The following is a 23,894-nucleotide window of genomic DNA, read 5'->3' as shown; positions in this document are numbered from 1 at the left end:
TTACGACAATTAAATATTCTACTAACAAAAAAGCTGTTAGAATTCTAAGTGTGTGTATGTCCCTTAAGGTCCTTGTGTAATGTGATATTGTACCCTCTAGCACAATTATCCATTATATATTATTCATATATACTTGTGTTCCCTCATGTACTTCCTGTATTGATTTGTTGTTCATAAAAAAAAGAGGACAAAAAGACAGCCAATAGCTACTTTCCTTACTGAGGAGTTGGCAACACTGCCTCTGTTGCAGTGGTGGAACAGGAAGTTCCGGGAAGGCGCCAGAACTGTGTGGTGAAGACGATATAATTTGTGTCCGTTTCACATGTATTACTACAGGTATGTAATAGCACTTTTACACTTTGTAATATCGAAAGAACATGTCATAACGTGCTGGGTAACACATCCTTTATGGTATTATCACGTTTGGTAAAGGTTTTATGTGTAATATTTGTGTCAAGCCGAGTGAGCATAACTATTTTATGTCACATAGCTAGAGACTTTGGGTTTGGCAGAGGGAATGAACATCATTTACTAAAGCTAATTTCATTTTTAAAATCTATTTATTTGTTATTTTTGAGTTCGTTATTGGTTTTGTGTAAAATTCACGGGATGGTAAAATGGCGGCTCCCCTTCTGTCTACGTCAACTGAATTCAGTGCATGCAGCGCGGCTTCACTTATTATTATTATTTTTACATGTGTAACAATATTCAGACATTCAGGTGTTTCTATCTTTGTCTATGATTGTTACTATGTTGTGACAAATGGGAAACAAAATATATTTTTTGTGAGGTGAAATAATACTGTGAAGACATGGCTATTCAGGAGCATAGTCCATAGTGCTGCCTAAATTGCATACATTATCAGAAGGATAGCTAAATATGGGCACGTGCATCAGCAAGGCAAGTTAGGAGGCTGCAGATTGGACAGAACAAAGCAACAAGGATTGTTTTCAAGGTGGAGATATGTTTCTTCTGTTGTAGTCATGCACCATGCTGATTTTATTTCACAATGCACACCATTTAAAACGGACAAACTCTATTCACAACAATACTCAGTTGGTTAGAGACAGACATTCAGTCAATACCAGGAATAGATTGTCCACAATCTGTGTTATCCAGACAGAAACGAAAATTAGGCAAAATAACATTTAGATTCAGAGTGATAACGAAATTGATTAATTAATCTGAGCGAACCAGAAACGTTTTAATATATAAATTCAAACATTACTTTAGAATCATTTATTTATAATACATTGGAAGGTTGTGCAGGACTATGGAAGAATCAATCCAACTTTTCAGACTGTTAAGATTATTTATCTGGTCAATATGTCAGTGTGTTTATGTCTCTTTGTCTCTCAGTGTGTTTGTTATATGTGAAAATGTGATCACATTATAAATTGTTTTTTAAAATTGTTTTAAAGGACTCTTGGAAGATTAGTCCAAATGAGAAGTATAATATATCCCAATAAAATCAAAACTAACTGCAACCTTGTACTAAATGTTTTTGTTGTTGTAATTTATGCATTTATGTAAATGTAGGAAATCTACTATAGGTTAAGAGTACTTACATTGTGTCATTTAAAGTGTGTACTTTTTGTCTAATGGGAATGAATGTTGAGTTGTCAATGCTTAGCTACCTGATCTATTGAAATTAGATAATTGAACAAATATAATTTATTTTTAGAGAATTAAGAAAGTGCCAGAACTGTCAAGACAATAACTTTTGTGTCCGTTTCTCTTTATTACTACAGGCCGACCAAGGTCAAGTCTGAGGTTTGTAACATCCAACAGTGAGGACAAACCCAGCCTGCCTCTCTCCTTCCACACCGAGTCCAAACCTTCAGTCACTGGGTCCTGATTGTGACAGTGGAGCCCAGTTTGTACTGCAGGATCCAGAGATGGCATCAGTGAAGCTTGAAGACTGCAGTCAAACACTGGAGCTGAATGTCAACATTAAAGATGAAGAAGAGGAGGAGAAGATTGGGAAATCTGTTTATCACGGTAAGAGCTGATTCTTTCTTCATAAGTTAGACCTCCGTAAGTTATGACCCAGTCTGTTGCTAGGTTACGTTCTGACTCACACATCCCTGAAGAGCTCCATACTGTTGTTTGTTTCAACTTCATACTGTGTGTTGAAAGTTGCTATATAACTGTTTCAATGAGAAGGTAGATGTTATTTCATGCTAATGAGATCTGGATGGTTTGACACCAGTATTGTCAGCATGTGTTTTATTCAATGGGCTATCTGGAATTATCATAGTGTCGACCGAAGAAGATAAATACATGACTAAGGACACCTACAGTAAAGTGTGACACCAACTTTTCCTGATCGAGAAGCATTGCAGAGAATTTAAATTAGAATGAGTTATTTCCTGAATTGACTGAAATTCAAGTGGAATTGACAGCAACCCTAGCAACTACACAGACTCATTTCATAGAACTTCAGAACACTGCCAACTGAAGCTAACTAGCTATCAGCTATCAGTCAGCTAACTACTGCTAGAGGTCATCAGCTAACCTTTAGCTAACCACTGCTAACCACTGCTCGGACAGCTCTCGCCAGTTCTTACAACGAGTTTCAAACCAGAAACATACCGGACCTATTTTTCTCTCCAACGCCCCGGATTCCTACCAGCAAACTCTGAACCTTTTCATCTGGATCATCGCAGTTAGCTACCCCGGTTGATTACTCTTGGCTAACATTTCCGTCCCGGAGCTAGCACCAACTAGCCTGGAGCTAGCCCATGCTAGACCCATCTCCCGGCTAGGGCTCCTGGGCTACTCCTGAAGCCCACTCCTCGGCTACAATATCCGGACCCCTTCTACTGCCAGGACGGGGCCCCGCCGATCCTTCACGACTGGAATACCGACGTAATCTGCCCGAGGATCCCAACAGGCCACTCAGGCGCGACGTCCCCTGAAGGCCCTTCTGCTAACCGCGGCCTGCTAGCTATCTAGAGCATATTGGGCTGTTAGCTGATCCATCGGCCAATTTCTTGGACCACTATACCCATTTTGCCAATTGGACTTGGACCCCTCTGCTACTTGGAACCCTACTAATTCCACGACTGGTCTATCGACGTCACTGCACTGGGAGGCAAAAACAGACTTTCCCCCATCGTGACGTCCCTCTAAGGCCCTTATGCTAGCTTGCTAGCCCCGGCCTGCTAACTGTCTGATTCGCCGTGTCCCCAGCCAGCCCAACCACTCACTGGACCCATACGATCACTTGGCTACGCATGCCTCTCCCTAATATCAATATGTCTTGTCCATTACTGTCCTAGTTAGTGATTACTGTCTTATTTCACTGTAGAGCCTCTAGCCCTGCTCAATATACCTTAACCACCTCCCACATATGCGATGACATCACCTGGTTTAAACATCTCTAGAGACTATATCTCTCTCATCATTACTCAATGCCTAGGTTTACCTCCAATGTACTCTCTTCCTACCATACCTTTGTCTGTACCTTATGCCTTGAATCTATGCTATCGTGCCCAGAAACCTGCTCCCTTTACTCTCTGTTCCGAACGTGCTAGACGGCCAGTTCTTATAGCCTTTAGCCGTACCCTTATCATAACCTCTACATCACCAGATAAGTAATCCAGGACTTGCAGTGCCTAGCTCCACTCCCATTCCCCAGGTGCTCTCATTTCTTGACTTCTGTAACCGTAAAAGCCTTGGTTTCATGCATGTTAACATTAGAAGTCTTCTCCCTAAGTTTGCTTTATTCACTGCTTTCGCACATTCTGCCAACCCGGATGTCTTAGCCGTGTCTGAGTCCTGGTTTAGGAAAACCACCAAAACCCCTGAAATGTCCACCCCTAACTATAACATTTTCCGCTAAGATAGAACTGCCAAAGGGCGGTGTTAGCCTGCAGAGTTCTATCTTACTATCCAGGTCTGTACCAAAACAATTCGAGCTTCTACTTCTAATAATTCACCTTTCCAGAAACAAGTCTCTCACCATTACCGCTTGCTATAGACCACCCTCTGCCCCCAGCTGTGCCCTCGACACCATATGTGAATTGATTGCCCCCCATCTATCTTATGAGCTTGTGCTGCTAGGTGACCTAAACTGGGACATGCTTAACACCCCGGCCATCCTACAATCTAAGCTTGATGCCCTCAATCTCACACAAATTATCTATGAACCTACCAGGTACAACTCCAAATCCTTTGCACCCAGTGTGTCAACTTGCACATTCATCCTCTGCACATCCTACCATTCCAGTGTTAAATTGCTATATTGTAGTTACTTTGCCACCATGGCCTATTTATTGCCTTACCTATCTTATCCTACCTCATCTGCACATGCTGTATATAGATTTTTCTACTGTATTATTGATTGTATGTTTGTTTATTCCATGTGTAACTCTGTATGTGTTGAACTGCTTTGCTTTATCTTGGCCAGGTCGCAGTTGCAAATGAGAACTTGTTCTCAACTAGCCTACCTGGTTAAATAAAGGTGAAATAAATATTTAAATAATATCCTCTATCATATATATATATATATATATATATTTTTTTTTTGTACCTTTATTTAACTAGGCAAGTCAGTTAAGAACAAATTCTTATTTACAATGACGGCCTAGGAACAGTGGGTTAACTGCCTGTTCAGGGGCAGAACGACAGACCTTGTCAGCTCGGGGATTTGAACTTGCAACTTTCCGGTTGCTAGTCCAATGCTCTAACCACTAGGCTACCCTGCCGCCCCATGATATGATGTATTAACCCATAAAGCAGTTAAACCCCAAACCAACTATGATGTTTATAGTAGTTCCCAGACCCAACCATTCTGTATGTCTTACAATGGAATCTAGTCTCTCTCTCGCTCCGCTTCCTGTGTCATGGTATCTTCACTTCCTGTGTCATGGTGTCTTCACTCACCCATTATGCAGTTAGACCTCACTTCACGTGAAAACCCCCCCCCCCGATGTGGCCTCCTGTATCCAGGGATCTGTAGCTAGTCCTTCTGGCGATGTGGCCTCCTGTATCCAGGGATCTGTAGCTAGTCCTTCTGGCGATGTGGCCTCCTGTATCCAGGGATCTGTAGCTAGTCCTTCTGGCGATGTGGCCTCCTGTATCCAGGGATCTGTAGCTAGTCCTTCTGGCGATGTGGCCTCCTGTATCCAGGGATCTGTAGCTAGTCCTTCTGGCGATGTGGCCTCCTGTATCCAGGGATCTGTAGCTAGTCCTTCTGGCGATGTGGCCTCCTGTATCCAGGGATCTGTAGCTAGTCCTTCTGGCGATGTGGCCTCCTGTATACAGGGATCTGTAGCTAGTCCTTCTGGCGATGTGGCCTCCTGTATACAGGGATCTGTAGCTAGTCCTTCTGGCGATGTGGCCTCCTGTATACAGGGATCTGTAGCTAGTCCTTCTGGCGATGTGGCCTCCTGTATCCAGGGATCTGTAGCTAGTCCTTCTGGCGATGTGGCCTCCTGTATACAGGGATCTGTAGCTAGTCCTTCTGGCGATGTGGCCTCCTGTATACAGGGATCTGTAGCTAGTCCTTCTGGCGATGTGGCCTCCTGTATACAGGGATCTGTAGCTAGTCCTTCTGGCGATGTGGCCTCCTGTATCCAGGGATCGGTTGCTATTCTTTCAAGTGTTACGCCTTCTGTGATAAACTCATTTCTGAAAGTTGACAATAGTGTCTGAAATGACAACACTATCTCTTCTACTTTCACCATTATCTGTGTATGTGTAACGTTCAATTAAATCCACATATTGTGTAGCGTTAGCTGCTCTCTTTCTTCAATGAGTTATCTCCTGCAACAATATTCAGTCTCTGGGATTGATACTCCTCTATCATTACATCTAACCCATAACACACTATACTCCAAAATCATTTTCTACATTTTACAAACCTACTAACACGTTCTCAAATCAATTTAGTCAATATACATCATTCCCTCCTCTGGAACAATGAACACCCTCATGTTGCACGAAACCTAAAAACATATCGACTTGAAAAGAGAAACTAAGTACATGTTTAATAACTTTGCATTGATGTACCATGAACTCTTAATACAGGTTAATACAAAAACAAAACTTTAATGTTCGTCCCAAGCTGTCATCCAGTGAGTCTCCCAAACAAGCCACCTCCCCTCACGATGACACCCAGAGATACGTTTCTTAAAAACTCTCTCGGAGGCCACGTAACTGTTAGCAGCGCCTCAGCCCCTCATCGTGCTTTAGCCATTGTCTCTCGCAGTGTCCCAATCACAACCAAAACGTTTTATCACTTTAGAATGTAGAATGACTGACCTCAGTGCGTTCTTTGAGACGAAGGCACCAATTCCAGTTGATCAACTCCGCACCCATCACCCCTGTTAGAACATACATTTATAAACAACCTTTTATTGCCGGTCATAACTCTTCTCATTACAGGCCTGGTAAAGAAAAATCAGTATCTCAATGCGTTTTCAGTTTAAATAGTTAGCAGGGCGTATACCCCCCCCTTCACCCGGCACTTATCATTCTAGCGTATCGTTTACAGTTAATTTTCCCAACGGCACATGTAACTTTTGCCTGTCACATTTCATGGCCCTTGATAATGTCCCGATTTTAATATCCAGTTAGATACTTCTGTTTTTTCCACGTACACGAGTCTCTCACCTGAGCTTGTTCTCTCTCTCTCCACGCTCTCCCGTCGATTATACACACCATCTATTAACTATTTTCTAAGAGAGCACTACACACTTCCCCGGATAATAACTAATTGGACACAGCACTTAATACCTTGTATTAAAACCGATACCGTAAATGTCTGCGAATCTATTACTGGAGAATACGGATTTCTTAATGCCTTTGTGCCGTATCTCCTCCAATCTCCCTATTATTGATAACACTCCACCAAAATTATTCACACTTGTCTTCCTATTTCCACATAATCTGCCATGTTTCACTGCCCCAACGGGGCACACAACTAACCTTCCATTCGCACTTTTATGGCCAATACAACTAGGCTCTCACCCTGTTATAGCTATGCAAGGAACCAACCCCGGTGGTATTTACCCCCTAGGACTCACCCTGTTATAGCTATGCAGGGAACCAACCCCACTGGTATTTACCCCCTAGGACTCACCCTTCACAGGTTCCAGCCTGCGTGAGTTTACCTTCTGGGACTCCCCCTATATTAATAGTAATCACAGGTATTAATCCACTGGGATTTACTATTGACATTATAGTACTAGCAGGAACCAACCTACTAGGGAGTTACCCCCTAGGACTTACCCTACAGCCTGTATGAGTTTACCTTCCGGGCCTTACCATTTACTATAAAGCTACGACCGGTCGTTACACAATGGGCCTTTTGAATAAACTCAGGCTTCAAAAGGCTGTATTCTATAATTGTTCAGCCTACGATTCTCATCTCCCCAAGGTGTCAGAATGAGTGGTAACAGGTGTAGGAACTTGCCTACCTTATTTGCTGTGCCGGCTCCTGTTCCACTGATCTGGACTCTTTGGTTTGATGAAATCGTGGTGAATCCTGTCGACAACACCAACTGTTAGGTTCTTATTTTTTGTTGTTGTGAGTAAATAACTCACAAACACTAGAGAAGCTTTAACCAAGTTTAATCTTTCCAAAGATTCTGTGCAGCTGAAATCAGACAAAACATTTCAGACATCACAGTTTATATACATCCTACTTAAGACACTCCTCTTCCTTACAGTTTATGGCTCCACAGGAAAGAAGGTAACCAGATACAGTGGGGAGAACAAGTATTTGATACACTGCCGATTTTGCAGGTTTTCCTACTTACACACTGCTGCAGTGTGTGCAAACCTGGTCAAGAACAACAGGAAACGTATGATCTCTGTAATTGCAAACAAAGGTTTCTGTACCAAATATTAAGTTCTGCTTTTCTGATGTATCAAATACTTATGTCATGCAATAAAATGCAAATTAATTACTTAAAAATCATACAATGTGATTTTTCTGGATTTTTGGTTTTAGATTCTGTCTCTCACAGTTGAAGTGTACTTATGATACAAAAATACAGACATGTCTGGAAAACATGCAAAATTGTCAGTGTATCAAATACTTGTTCTCCCCACTGTAGCAACCCTGATTACTCCCTTAAGGGGAACTGACCTCACCTCTCACCTCCTGACCCACAGATATCCATCTGTCTTCCCTATATCAACACATCGCTCTCCTCTCCTCCATCAAACACATTCCAAAGCCTTCTGGCTTTTTACAAACTCTTTCTATTCAAGGCTTTGTCGCTATCATTTATTTAATATCTCAATGTTCAAAGTTTAGCCGATTCCAACAGCAGACAACAGTGTGTGTGAGAGGTGTTTTGTAGAGGTGAAGGACAAAAACTGGTGTTGGCCTCTCCAACACCATCAAACAAGTACTAGCTCCACTGAATGTCAAGGAGAAGCTGAGAATCTGGTTGCACCAAACCTACGATTGGTCAGCGCTGATGAGTGGTAATGTACGTGGTGTCCAAACGCTACTGATGGATTCCTTTCTGGGCCGCAGAACTCCAGTGTTCTACCCAGCTATGGCTTGTGGGTAACCAGGAGAAGCTGAAAAGGGAGCTGCTCCCTGTCTACCGGCATCCTGAGCTGCACACTGGAAAGACAACACTTTCTTTATTGAAATCACTCTACGAGAATAACCTGCAGGAGGCCTTGTCTGAGACGGTCTCTCTTCTCAAAATCATCATCATCACCACTCCGATGACAACTGCCGAGTCGGAGAGAAACTTTTCTACCTTTTTTTAAAAGGATAAAAACCTTCATACGCAACTCCATGGGCCAGAAAGGTTAAATGCTTTGGCCATGCTGTCAATCCAGCATGACATCATCCAGAGAACGTGTATGTTAGTAGCCCATGTGCCTCACCCTAAGAATTTGGTACCCCCCCCCCCCCCCCCCCCCCCCCCTAAGAACTTAGCCTACTGTTCTGACTTGGTGGTGCACATGTATCCTATAGCCTGTTTTTAGAAACATGTAATTGAATATTCTAACAGCCTGCATACCTGCCCCCATTTGTAAGAACTTTTCATTTATTTTAAGCGCAAGTTTGGTTTTTTTTACGTGTAATTTAAAGTGTGTCCTCGTCTAATGTGAATTAATGTTTTGTTGTCGATGTTTAACTACCCGGTCTATTGAAATTAGATCATTGAACAATTGTTTTTATTTTTGTATTTTTTTAAGAGAATAAAGGAAGTGCCAGAACTAAAAGACAATAACTTTTGTCCGTTTGTCTTTATTACTACAGACCGACTCAGGTCAAGTCTGATGCCAGAAACATCAACAGTGAGGACAAACCCAGCCTGCCTCTCTCCTTCCACACTGAGTCCAAACCTACAGTCACTGGGTCCTGATTGTGACAGTGGAGCCAAGTTTGCACTGCAGGATCCAGAGATGGCATCAGTGAAGCTGGAAGACTGCAGTCAAACACTGGAGCTGAATGTCAACATTAAAGATGAAGAAGAGGAGGAGAAGATTGGGAAATCTGTTTCTCATGGTAAGAGCAGATTCTATCTATAAGTTCCCTTCATAGGTTATACCTCCATTAGTTATGACCCAGTCTATTGCTATTGTGAATTCTGTCATTCTGACATCACATCCCTGATGAACACCAGACTGTACAAAACTTGTTTTTCATTACAACTTCCCACTGTGTATGAAAAGTGGTTTGACACCAGTATTGTCAGCATTTGATTTATTCACTGGGCTGTCTGGAGTGTTCAGAGAGGAGACTAAATAAGTGAAGTAGACAAACTGCCAGTGTTTTAAAGTTCTATGAAATGAGTCTGTAGTTACTAACCCTTGTGATAGGGAGTGGAGGATGATATGAAATGAGTCTGTGTAGTTACTAACCCTTGTGATGTTGAGTGGAGGATGATATGAAATGAGTCTGTTTAGTTACTAACTCTTGTGATAGTGAGTGGAGGATGATATGAAATGAGTCTGTGTAGTTACTAACCCTTGTGATGTTGAGTGGAGGATGATATGAAATGAGTCTGTTTAGTTACTAACTCTTGTGATAGTGAGTGGAGGATGATATGAAATGAGTCTGTGTAGTTACTAACCCTTGTGATAGTGAGAGGAGGATGATATGAAATGAGTCTGTGTAGTTACTAACCCTTGTGATAGTGAGTGGAGGATGATATGAAATGAGTCTGTGTAGTTACTAACCCTTGTGATGTTGAGTGGAGGATGATATGAAATGAGTCTGTTTAGTTACTAACTCTTGTGATAGTGAGTGGAGGATGATATGAAATGAGTCTGTGTAGTTACTAACCCTTGTGATGTTGAGTGGAGGATGATATGAAATGAGTCTGTTTAGTTACTAACTCTTGTGATAGTGAGTGGAGGATGATATGAAATGAGTCTGTGTAGTTACTAACCCTTGTGATGTTGAGTGGAGGATGATATGAAATGAGTCTGTTTAGTTACTAACTCTTGTGATAGTGAGTGGAGGATGATATGAAATGAGTCTGTGTAGTTACTAACCCTTGTGATAGTGAGAGGAGGATGATATGAAATGAGTCTGTGTAGTTACTAACCCTTGTGATAGTGAGTGGAGGATGATATGAAATGAGTCTGTGTAGTTACTAACCCTTGTGATGTTGAGTGGAGGATGATATGAAATGAGTCTGTTTAGTTACTAACTCTTGTGATAGTGAGTGGAGGATGATATGAAATGAGTCTGTGTAGTTACTAACCCTTGTGATAGTGAGAGGAGGATGATATGAAATGAGTCTGTGTAGTTACTAACCCTTGTGATAGTGAGTGGAGGATGATATGAAATGAGTCTGTGTAGTTACTAACCCTTGTGATAGTGAGTGGAGGATGATATGAAATGAGTCTGTAGTTACTAACCCTTGTGATAGTGAGTGGAGGATGATATGAAATGAGTCTGTGTAGTTACTACCCCTTGTGATAGTGAGTGGAGGATGATATGGGTCTGAATTTTCACTCTTTTTTTGGAATCAGCTTTTTGTCCACTTTTAGAATGGTTGTATTCTCCTTTTGTATTGGACAGTACAGAGCCTTCAGAAATAATTCATACCCCTTGACTTATTCCACATTTTATGTTGCAGCCTAAATAAAAAAATGAAATAGAAATTGAGCCATCTACACACAATACCCCATAATGACATCACAATACCCCATAATGACATCACAATACCCCATAATGACATCACAATACCCCATAATGACATCACAATACCCCATAATGACATCACAATACCCCATAATGACAGGCAAAACATGTTTTTTTGAAATGTTTGCAAATGTTTAAAAATAATAATAATAATAACGCAGAAATATCTAATTTACGTAAGTATTATGGTGGAAGATTGCAAGATTATGTTATAATACTTTTATTGCATCAAATGGTTGTTTTATTCGACAGAACAGAGTATTCTTAACTATTGTGTGTGTGTGTTCTACTGAGGAAGGGCCTCTGGGAGATAACACTGACAGGAGATTTACCATGTCTTCTGGGTGATAAAACCTAAAGAGCATTCCAGAGCATGAGTTAATGTTTCTGTTCTATACGGGACCAGGGAGAGATGGTTCCAGTTTGGAGTCGGAGGGACAGATACTGGTCTCTACACAATGAAAACTGTTGACACAGCAGTTGCTGTCTGCTATGTATTATAGGTATATTTCATACAAATCTTAACCTTGTGACCCACTCTATACATCTGTCGTGTGTCATGTAGACTGAAAGAGGATGGACTTGTACTTTTGTCTCTGGGCTCTCAATGAATCATGTGAGCGTGAATTTGTCGACCAGCCATGACCAGCCATCAGTATCGTAGAGCAATCAATTCACTTCATATATGTGCGTTGTATTAACCTGCTCCCTTATTAATAAGAGATTTAAAGATTTAGTTTAAGTATAACTCTGACTTGTGTGATAAGTTTGTCTCTCCTCATTTGATAGTAAAGAAATGAACCATCACAGTATTCACACCCCTGAGTAAATACTTTGGAGAAGCACCTTTGGCAGTGATTACAGCTGTGAGTTTTTCTGTGTAAATCTCTAAGAGTTTTCCACACCTCGATTGTACAATATTTACACATTTATTCTGGAAAAAAAGTATTCGAGCTCTGTCAAGTTGGTTGTTGATCATTGCTAGACAGCCATTTTCAAGTCTTGCCATAGATTTTCAAGATGATTTAAGTCAAAACTGTAACTAGGCCACTCTGGAACATTCAATGTCTTGGTAAGCAACTCCAGTGTGTATTTGGCCTTGTTGTTTTAGGTTATTGTCCTTCTGAAAGGTGAATTTGCATACCAGTGTTTGTTGGAAAGCAGACTGAACCAGGTTTTCCTCTAGGAGTTTGCCAGTGCTTAGTTCTATTCCATTTATTTTTTATCAACGAACAAAAAACGTCCAAGTCCTTGCCGATGACAAGCATACCCATAACATGATGCATGATCCATGTGAGGAGTGGTACTCCGTGATGTGTTGTGTTCGATTTGCCCCAAACATAACACTTTGTATTCAGGATTTTAAGTTAATTATTTTTGCCACATTTTTTGCAGTTTTACTTTAGTGCCTTAATGCAAACAGGATGCATGTTTTGGAATATTTTAATTCTGTACAGCTTTGCTTCTTTTCACTCTGTTATTGATGTTAGTATTGTGGAGTAACTACAATGTTGTTAATCCATCCTCAGTCTAACTGTTTTAAAGTCACCATTGGCCTCATGGTGAAAACCCTGAGCAGTTTCCCCTCCTCTCTGGCAACTGAGTTAGGAAGGACGCCTGTATCTTTGTAGTGACTGGGTGTATTGATACACCATCCAAAGTGTAATTAATATCTTCACCAAAGGGATATTCAATGTCTGTTATTTTTCTTGTTTTTGTTTTACATTATGTGGTATTCCACTGGCGTTATGGGGTACTCCACTGGCGTTATGGGGTATTCCACTGGCGTTATGGGGTACTCCACTGGCGTTATGGGGTACTCCACTGGCGTTATGGGGTACTCCACTGGCGTTATGGGGTACTCCACTGGCGTTATGGGGTACTCCACTGGCGTTATGGGGTACTCCACTGGCGTTATGGGGTACTCCACTGGCGTTATGGGGTACTCCACTGGCGTTATGGGGTACTCCACTGGCGTTATGGGGTACTCCGTTGGCGTTATGGGGTACTCCGTTGACGTTATGGGGTACTCCGTTGACGTTATGGGGTACTCCGTTGACGTTATGGGGTACTCCGTTGACGTTATGGGGTACTCCGTTGACGTTATGGGGTACTCCGTTGGCGTTATGGGGTACTCCGTTGACGTTATGGGGTACTCCTTTGACGTTATGGGGTACTCCGTTGACGTTATGGGGTACTCCGTTATGGGGTACTCCGTTATGGGGTACTCCGTTATGGGGTACTCCGTTGGCGTTATGGGGTTCTCCGCTGGCGTTATGGGGTACTCCGCTGGCGTTATGGGGTACTCCGTTGGCGTTATGGGGTACTCCGTTGGCGTTATGGGGTACTCCACTGACTCATATGGCATAAGGACTAAACACTTTTTACAGGCCTCCCATATATAACACTTTCTGGCCAACTGGTGGTTTAGAATCTACAGATGTGGTTTTCATATTCAGATGGTAAATAGTCATAGTAGAATTCATGTTGATACAACAATATCCAATATCTAGTCATGTATCCATGCCCTTGTATGTGTGTGGTATTGTGTGTAGGCCAATGACTCAATTTAATCCATTTTAAATTCAGGCTGAAACACAATGTAGAAAAGGTCAAGGGATGTGAATACTTTCTGAACACACTGTATATGAAGTCGTATGTATGTCTCACTGACTGGTTCTTCTGATGTTGTTCACACAGGAGACCATGTTGAGACATTCTCTACATCCAGAGAGCAACAGCAGGAAGATCACAGAGCTAAGAGGTCTCACCACCTCCCACATTGTGAGGAGATTTTCCCAGTTCTATCAAAGCTAAAAATACACCTAAAAATACACAGTAGAGAATCTGAATTCCTGTACTGACTGTGGGAAGAGATTCACAACATCACAAGCTCTGACAATTCATCAGAAAGTGCACACTGGAGAGAAGCCTTACTCCTGCTCTGACTGTGGGAAAAGTTTCTCCAGATTGGATAAGTTAAAAAGTCACCAACTAATACATAGAGAGAAACCTTACTTCTGCTCTGAGTGTGGCAAATGCTTCAAAACATCAACTGAGGTAAAGGTTCATCAGAGAACACACACAGGAGAGAAACCTTACTTCTGCTCTGCCTGTGGAAAGAGTTTCTCCCGATTGGATACCTTAAAAGTACATGAACGTGTACATACAGGAGAGAAGCCATACTCTTGCTCTGACTGTGGAAAATGCTTCACCACAACATCTGATCTAACAGTTCATCAGAGAACACACACAGGAGAGAAGCCTTACTTCTGCTCTGACTGTGGTAAATGCTTCAAAACATCAACTGAGGTAAAAGTTCATCAGAGAACACACACAGGAGAGAAACCTTACTTCTGCTCTGACTGTGGGAAGAGTTTCTCCCGATTGGATACCTTAAAAGTACATGAACGTGTGCATACAGGAGAGAAGCCATACTCTTGCTCTAACTGTGGAAGATGCTTCACCACAACGTCTGATGTAACAGTTCATCAGAGAACACACACGGGAGAGAAACCTTACTTCTGCTCTGACTGTGGTAAATTCTTCAAAACATCAACTGAGGTAAAAGTTCACCAGAGAACACACACAGGAGTGAAGCCTTACTTCTGCTCTGACTGTGGAAAGAGATTCACAACATCACAAGCTCTGACAATTCATCAGAGAGTGCACACTGGAGAGAAGCCTTTCTCCTGCTCTGACTGTGGGAAAAGTTTCTCCAGATTGGATAAGTTAAAAAGTCACCAACTAATACATAGAGAGAAGCCATTCTCCTGCTCTGACTGTGGTAAATGTTTCAAAACATCAACCGAGGTAAAGGTCCATCAGAGGACACACACAGGAGTGAAACCTTACTTCTGCTCTGACTGTGGGAAGAGATTCACAACATCACAAGCTCTGACAATTCATCAGAGAGTGCACACTGGAGAGAAGCCTTTCTCCTGCTCTGACTGTGGGAAAAGTTTCTCCAGATTGGATAAATTAAAAAGTCACCAACTAATACACATAGCGAAGCCATTCTCCTGCTCTGACTGTGGTAAGTGCTTCAAAACATCAATTGAGCTAACAGTTCATCAGAGAACACACACAGAAGAGAAGCCTTACTTCTGCTCTGACAATGGAACGAGTTTCTCCCAATTGGAAAAGTTCAAATGTCCCCAGCGAATACATATAGACAAAGTCTCACTTCTGCTCTGACTGTGGGAAGAGTTTCCCCCGATTTAGATACCTTTTAAAATGTCACCAGCATATACATACAGGAGAGAAGCCTCATCAGTTCTCTCAGACCAGCTAAGAGTAAAGTCATTACATCACTTCATTCTCATCTCATAAATGAAGTGCTAACAGTGAATTTGATAACATTTAAGAAAGAATAAAACACTATTGGGATCCTATTGTTTCTCACTGAGAGAACTGTGCAGAGGAAAGGGCGTGTTATAGAATGTTAGCTTCTTGTTATTTTGCTGATCAGTGAGCACCATGTCAGTTTTTTGTTGTGTTTTGTTAGCTTTTACTCTAAAGATATTGAGAGTTCCTTGGATTTGCCTTTAAGGTTGAATATCCTACGAGGCTTCTTACGTTGAAACAATGAAGTCTGATTGTGGACTGTGTGGTACTCTGTGGGAATAAGTTAAGAAATGTCAGATAGAGATGGTGTGATGATCAGTTTTCCGTGGGAATGAGTTAGTAGACAACATGTATCAGATAGAGATGATCAGTTCTCTGTGGGAATGAGTTAGTAGACAACATGTATCAGATTGTGATGATCAGTTTTCTGTGGGAATGAGTTAGTAGACAACATGTATCAGATTGTGATGATCAGTTCTCTGTGGGAATGAGTTAGACACAACATGTATCAGATAGAGATGATGTGGTGGTCAGTTTTCACCATTTAGTTTTGTTGTTTGTTGTTTTGTTTTACTACTAAGCAACTTTTGTTTAGTGATATACATACTTTGAAACAATAAACATGTTCATTAAATTGTCTTAAATAGATGTATTATTTTCGTCATTGATGAATGTATTTGGATGTCTGCATTGAACTTAATTGATGTGCGAATTCTACTTGAATTTGTGCTGGTCAAACTTTGGGTTATCTATACAGACAATGTAATGTTTTTGTTTAATTGATGTTATTCAAACTAATGTAAATGTCTATGTATCTACTGAATACATGTCACTACACCCATACATGCCAATTAACTAGTCCCCAGTATGTTCTACAATACATACAAATCATGTTTTGCAGTATAAAGGACATGTTTTCATATTTAAATAAAAGTTAAATAAAATAACATTTATTTTGTCAATGTATAATTGTAATGTGTTTTCTATGGTGCCAAAGTCCAGGGACAATATTACTACCGCAATTCAAGTATGATCCACTTACTATTAGGGAATGGAACCAGAAAGGAAGCTTGTGTTACCCTTTCCAGAGTGGAAGAGCTGTGAACTCACCTGTGTTGACAAGACTCAGCCTTGTCTCAGGATGGTAAGTTGGTGGTTGAAGATATCCCTCTAGTGGTGTGGGGGCTGTGCTTTGGCAAAGTGGGTGGGGTTATATCCTTCCTGTTTGGCCCTGTCCGGGGGTGTCCTCGGAGTGGGCCACAGTGTCTCCTGACCCCTCCTGTCTCAGCCTCCAGTATTTATGCTGCAGTAGTTTATGTGTCGGGGGGCTAGGGTCAGTTTGTTATATCTGGAGTACTTCTCCTGTCCTATTCGGTGTCCTGTGTGAATCTAAGTGTGCGTTCTCTAATTCTCTCCTTCTCTCTTTCTCTCTCTCGGAGGACCTGAGCCCTAGGACCATGCCCCAGGACTACCTGACATGATGACTCCTTGCTGTCCCCAGTCCACCTGGCTGTGCTGCTGCTCCAGTTTCAACTGTTCTGCCTTATTATTATTCGACCATGCTGATCATTTATGAACATTTGAACATCTTGGCCATGTTCTGTTATAATCTCCACCCGGCACAGCCAGAAGAGGACTGGCCATCCCACATATGCTCTCTCTAATTCTCTCTTTCTTTCTCTCTCTCGGAGGACCTGAGCCCTAGGACCATGCCCCAGGAATACCTGACATGATGACTCCTTGCTGTCCCCAGTCCACCTGACTGTGCTGCTGCTCCAGTTTCAACTATTCTGCCTTATTATTATTCGACCATGCTGGTCATTTATGAACATTTGAACATCTTGACCATGTTTTGTTATAATCTCCACCCGGCACAGCCAGAAGAGGACTGGCCACCCCACATAGCCTGGTTCCTCTCTAGGTTTCTTCCTAGGTTTTGGCCTTTCTAGGGAGTTTTTCCTAGCCACTGTGCTTCTTCACCTGCATTGCTTGCTGTTTGGGGTTTTAGGCTGGGTTTCTGTACAGCACTTTGAGATATCAGCTGATGTACGAAGGGCTATATAAAATAAATTTGATTGATTGATTGATTGTTGGCCCACATCAACCACAACCTTTCCTAGTGTGTTAGTCAGCACCACAGCATTTTAGGAAGCCATTGTTCAAAATGTTTTCATACACACAGTAACAATAGGAGGGGGTGTGGCCTGCACAGGGGAGGACCAGGAAGCTGATCTCAGACTTCTATTTAGAACTGGGATCCTATCCAGAGTTGACAGATTGACATTGAGGACAAACCCATCCTGCCTCTTTCCATCCACACTGAATCCAAACCTACAGTCTAGTGATGGGCATTCCAGACGTCTCTTTTGGCTCTGAGGTAGCAGAATCAGAATTAGTTAGAACATCTTATTTATCAATGTTACCTATCTACTTTCATAAATATGCTAATGTGGGGAAATGACTTGGGCCCCAGAGAGGGGAGAGGTCAGGCTTGTCTTCATATGTGAACATATCTTTTAAAACACGTGAAGGTATGATTGAGGGGGAACCAATTATCTCTTGGCTCCACAATGTCTGTGTGCTAGTCACTCCCTACTTTTCCCATTTGGGGGAAGAGTATAGCAGTGTCTGGAACCATTGTATGTCCCCTCTGATGTTGCCCTTATCTTGACCTAGTATATGACCTAGAGGTTCACTCTCCTCTGTGAGCTTGTCCAGGTGGAAGGGGTGTATTTGAGATAAGAGTATCTAGAATTGACAATTGATATATGCCATTGGATGAGGTAATGTTTGGTAATGCGAAGTACCAAGAACGAGAAGTAGAACCTCGTCTAAGAGAGCGAACTGAACGATAATTTATAGCTAATGCTGTCTGGCTAGGTGATACTCCTCTCAAGTAAAAGTCTTCCTGTGTGCAATTTTCTTAAGACCTGTGGTTCATCATTGTGAGTTGGGAGGGGTGGATCTTTGCTATAAAAGATCCCAGTTGCCATTATGTTGACTCAATTCATTTATAGACACTGAATTGATCTGAGAGTCACATGGTGAAGCTCATTTAATTAAAATATTAAGTTTATGTATAACTCTGACTGGTGTGTGGTTTGTAAACTCTCCTTTCACTTAGTAATACAGGAAAAAAAAAAAACTTTATTTAACTAGGCAAGTCAGTTAAGAACAAATTCTTATTTTCAATGACGGCTTAGGAACAGTGCCTGTTCAGGGGCAGAACGACAGATTTGTACCTTGGCAGCTCGGGGATATGAACTTGCAACCTTTCGGTTACTAGTCCAACGCTCTAACCACTAGCCTACTCTGCCATGACAGCTCCCAAACAGCTCTTTTAAAAAAAGTATGTTTTGTTATTTTTCAAGTCAAACAGTTTGCGATAGTTTGACTATGATTGGTGTTAAAACAATTCTAATAAAATGATTTAATGAAATCATACTCTACCTTAACCACAATGTATTTAAAAATGCATTGGTTTGTAATTAAATAGAATGCTATTAAACATTTGCATTTAATCCTCAATTCACGGGTTTGCATTCCCTTTAGACCCGGAGGTCTGTCTACTGGGTACCTTTACTAACACCAATCTTAGGCAAAGCCATACTATAAAGCTAACAGAAATATTGCTAGCGATCGCCAAGAAATGTATTGCCTTGAAATGGAAATTGGATTCCTCCCTGCCAGTTGCAATGTGGCTATCGGAAGTTAATAGTTGTATCCCACTGGAGAAAATCACTTACTGCTGGAGGAATAAGTTAAAGACAGAATTTACAGAATTTGGCAACCTTTTATGGACTATATGGAGAATCTCCCCCCACATCTCATTGATTGAATCTCTACATAATCCTCACATAATGTTTCACACGTAATGTATAATATGTAGCCTATGTCTCGTTATTATTTTTTTCTTATTGTATGTTTGTATATATATATATATATATATATATATATATATATATATATATATATATATATATATATTTATTTTTTATCTGAGGACTGTTTTTAGCAGGGACGGAGTAACGCCTTTGGTCCTAACCACAGCTCCATAATTGCTGTCCGTCATCCTCCCTCCTCGTGGTGTGACTGTTGGTGCGCTGTCCAACTGTTGCCTGTCGTTTAGCCTCCTGCTGCTCCACCGACAGCACCCTGCCAGCCAGGATGCCTGCATGCCCCAGGTGCCCTTGTTCTAACAATGTCCGGTACAGACAGGGATGACGTGGAGGGTAGCGGTTGTTCTGGCTCAGGTTCAAGAAGACATTTCTTTCCACTGAACCTGCCCCAGAGACTGTTCCTTACCCTCTGATGATCCTCCTCTGTGGGCTCTCGGGACAGAGGGTTGTGGTCTTCAGCCTGTGGGTTGTGGTCTTCAGTCTTCAGTCTGGCGTCATGGAACAGCCCTTTTCAACTGTTAGGAATAAAACCCTCTCCTGAGGAAATCCTCTTCAGACCACAAAAACCTCACTATAAGCTAAGGTTGTAATGGTTATTGAATTCCTAACTATACCACGTGGAGCATTGGCTACATGGGTGGAAATGGTTCAACTCTGAGACTATCGATCCCGACAGAATAAGAGAAAATCTTAGATGCTATTTACTAGTCTGCAGCTAGAAATGATGTCAAACTGGGATGCGAAGACCGACAACCGCCGAAACAGCTATTCTATGAAAACATTTATGAATAGTCTTATGAAGTATCCATGTTAACCACAAAAGACTTGATCTTCAGGGAGGCAGAGAGAGAGATAATGATGAACTGACTCTCCAACAGACAGACGGACGATTCCAACAGAGATCACGACGACACACATGATTAGTTTAATCAAATATATATTGATTGCAATTATTCCCGAATGAGTGAGTGTTCATGTGCAAAGGATTAGCATTTCAATTAATATAAATATCAACTGTGTAGTGACTCCTTTTGTCTTTCCCGCCCTCTTCAGGCCACACCCACTTCCCTTTGTCCACCAAGCCGTCATATCGGCTTAGCCCACTAGGGAACCTCCCCTATCATTTCCTTGTAACCATAGCTACTGTTGTTTGTTTATGCATTTCTGTGATTGTTTAGTTAGTTAGTAAATAAATGATTAAGATAATTGATGTATGGATGATTCATAGTAAAGGCTGGGTTCGTGCAGATAACCAACAATTTATGACATTTGGAATGAGACTAATGTGAGGTAAAGAATAATTCATTAATTAGAAGACTAATTGATCAGATATTAAAATATCTGAAGAGTTATATTAGGAAAATTACAACTTTGTGATCTGAAGATTTTCCTCGGTGCCCTGACTTCCTAGATAATTACATTTACATGATTAGTTTAATCACATTTTAATAATTACAGAGAATTGATTTGATAAAATAAGTCTTTTTTATTTATTTTTTATTTCACCTTTATTTAACCAGGTAGGCTAGTTGAGAACAAGTTCTCATTTGCAACTGCGACCTGGCCAAGATAAGGCATAGCAGTGTGAACAGACAACACAGAGTTACACATGGAGTAAACAATTAACAAGTCAATAACACAGTAGAAAAAAGGGGAGTCTATATATACATTGTGTGCAAAAGGCATGAGAAGGTAGGCAAATAATTACAATTATGCAGATTAACACTGGAGTGATAAATGATCAGATGGTTATGTACAGGTAGAGATATTGGTGTGCAAAAGAGCAGAAAAATAAAAATAAATAAATAAAAACAGTATGGGGATGAGGTAGGTGAAAATGGGTGGGCTATTTACCAATAGACTATGTACAGCTGCAGCGATCGGTTAGCTGCTCGGATAGCAGATGTTTGAAGTTGGTGAGGGAGATAAAAGTCTCCAACTTCAGCGATTTTTGCAATTCGTTCCAGTCACAGGCAGCAGAGAACTGGAACGAAAGGCGGTCTTCCCTTTAATGATGCCAAAGACATGACAAGATCAGGACTGAATGCATGTACCCCTCTGAATAAATAAATACAGTGCATTGTGAAGATTTGTGTCTGGTCATTAAACTACAAAACAGGCTGGATGTCTAAACAAAGTCAATTCTGAATGTCAATAGATTTAGATTCATTCTCATCAATGGCAACATTCTAGAACTGAGTTATCACTCATGGAAGTCTAGTATCCAGGGTAACCTGGTTAATGATTATATAGTTATGTGGCTCTTTCCTTGTAGAATGTTGACAACTGTATAGAACATATTGTATTGCAAAGATGCTCAAACTTCATTTAATAGCTACACTCACCAGACACAGGATCATCTTTATCCCTCATGCTGGGTATGACCTAACCAGTAAATTGTTGCTTACTATAACTGCACTTCTCCACATGGCCAGACTTCTAGTGGTCTTCTCTTCCAATGCTCTTATGCTTATCCTTGAAAAATACCACGAGGTCTGAAATAGACACCAACGTTGACATACTATACAAACAATTACCTAGGCTAAGTAAAACAATGATGTTTGATCTACTTCTCTGCTAACTAGCTAGCTTATGTGTAGCCAGTGAGTATCTAAAACAGAGAAAGGGAATGTTCATTCATGGATTGGATCCAGGAGGTCTCGCCGATCGAGGTGGTGAACGGTAGCTGACAGTGTCGGCTAAAGACTACCTGTGGGAGCTTCCTGCAGGAATTTGTAGTCTTGCTGAGGATGAGTTTTAGTAAGGTCAAATTCCTTGCCTTTATAGTCATTGTGATCAATTGCACTGCACTGATGGGAGTTGAAATCACATAAAATAGATGTGGTAGTTGCAGCAGCAGATACATATTTGGGTGTGAGAGATTTTAGTGCAGAAGAAGTTGAGGGAAGTGGGTCCATCCTCCAAGGCAAATGGTGCAATTTAAGATTTTCCCATTCTCCTTTCCCTGTTTTTTTTTGTGACCTAAATGTGAAATCCGTACCCCAACCTGGGATAGGCAGCAATACGCAAGAGTGTCTTGTCTGCCAAAAATTTACACACAGAAGGTGTCTCCAAATATGTTTATGTCAACCCAGATAGACCACATCTTGTTGTTCCCAATGGGAGTCATAGTGGGCAGAGCCAAGCACGCGCTAGTGATATCCTATTGGCGTGTTCTAGCAAATCTCTGAATATTTCCTTTAGGCAACGCCTAGTCGGTGAAGCGCTTGTGCGCATTAACTCAATTTGCCTTTGGATTCCTAAGCAAACGTTGTCCACTCTGTTCATAACAGATTGTAGTTTGAGGAACAGAAAACTGTATTGAGATAAAATGTTTAATGAATGAGAAAATTTGCCGAATTTCGGCCAAAACCCATATCGTTCCATCTTCTCCCGCTCTCTGCCAGTGGGCTTTCCTCTCACTACCATATTTATACATCCAATGAAATATATGTCGCATTGTTCTGTCTGTGATGTCGCATTTGCTCTGTTGCAGTGGTGGACCAGGAAGTTCCGGGAAGGCGCCAGAACTGTGTGGTGAAGACGATATATTTTGTGTCCGTTTCACACGTATTACTACAGGTATGTAATAGCACGTTTACACTTTGTAATATCGAAAGAACATGTCATAACGTGCTGGGTAACACATCCTTTATGGTATTATCACGTTTGGTAATGGTTTTATGTGTAATATTTGTGTCAAGCCGAGTGAGCATAACTATTTTATAAGTCAAATAGCTAGAGACTTTGGGTTTGGCTGATTGAATGGAAATCATTTAGTAAAGTTAATTTCATTTAAAAAAATTATTTGCGATTTTTGAGTTCGTTATTGTTTTTGTGTACAATTCACGGGATGGTAAAATGGCGGCTCCCCTTCTGTCTACGTCAACTGAATTCAGTGCAGGCAGCGCGGGTTCACTTATTATTATTATTTTTACATGTGTAACAATATTCAGACATTCAGGTGTTTCTATCTTTGTCTGTAATTGTTTCTATGGTGTGAAAATGGGAAATACAATATATTTTTTTGCGAGGTGAAATAATACGGTGAAGACATGGTTATTCAGGAACATAGTAAATAGTGCTGCATAAACTACATGCTTTATCAGAAGGATAGCTAAATATTTACCAGGAAAGATTCTTAAGCAAGCAACCCAAGCATTAATTGTGAGGCAGGTGAACTACTGTTCTGTGAAAATTATTAAAACATTTTTTTTTGACTTAGGTCAAATCTGAGGTAGGTAACATCAACAGTGAAGACAAACGCAGGCCTCCTCTCTCCTTCCACACTGAGTCCAAACCTACAGTCACGGGGTCCTGATTGTGACATTCGAGACCAGTTTGCACTGCAGGATCCAGAGATGGCATCAGTGAAGCTGGAAGACTGCAGTCAAACACTGGAGTTGAATGTCAACATTAAAGATGAAGAGGAGAAGATTGGGAAATCTGTTTATGATGGTAAGAGCAGATTCTATCTTCAGGTTGATTCTATAATTCTGACTCACACGTCC

At 41.1% G+C, this 23,894-nt stretch overlaps 2 protein-coding genes across 4 annotated transcripts in view; both read left to right on the top strand.

The window, feature by feature from the left end:
- Positions 1-252: 252 nt before the first annotated feature.
- Positions 253-23,894, top strand: part of LOC118965193 (gastrula zinc finger protein XlCGF26.1-like) — a 43,611-nt gene continuing 19,969 nt past the window's right edge. The window contains exons 1-3 of one of the 3 annotated variants that reach the window (XM_036981897.1): positions 22,650-22,789; positions 22,880-22,965; positions 23,609-23,841. In XM_036981897.1, coding sequence (XP_036837792.1) covers positions 23,745-23,841 — 97 coding nt within the window. In that variant the 5' untranslated portion in view covers positions 22,650-22,789; positions 22,880-22,965; positions 23,609-23,744. Of the gene's footprint in view, positions 337-22,558; positions 22,966-23,608; positions 23,842-23,894 lie in introns of those variants that run through there. The other 2 variants (XM_036981898.1, XM_036981899.1) reach the window with 2 other exon arrangements.
- On the top strand, positions 13,970-16,431 carry LOC118965330 (zinc finger protein 271-like; the record flags this gene model as incomplete). The annotated part of the gene is made up of 1 exon (XM_036984382.1): positions 13,970-16,431. A coding segment is annotated over one exon (1,365 nt), but the record flags the coding sequence as incomplete, so codon positions are not given.

This window comes from Oncorhynchus mykiss, chromosome 7 (assembly GCF_013265735.2).
Source record: "Oncorhynchus mykiss isolate Arlee chromosome 7, USDA_OmykA_1.1, whole genome shotgun sequence".
In the NCBI taxonomy this organism is placed as follows: domain Eukaryota; kingdom Metazoa; phylum Chordata; class Actinopteri; order Salmoniformes; family Salmonidae; genus Oncorhynchus; species Oncorhynchus mykiss.
Note: the sequence above shows the minus strand (reverse complement) of the source record. Positions and strands in the feature narration are given on the sequence as shown.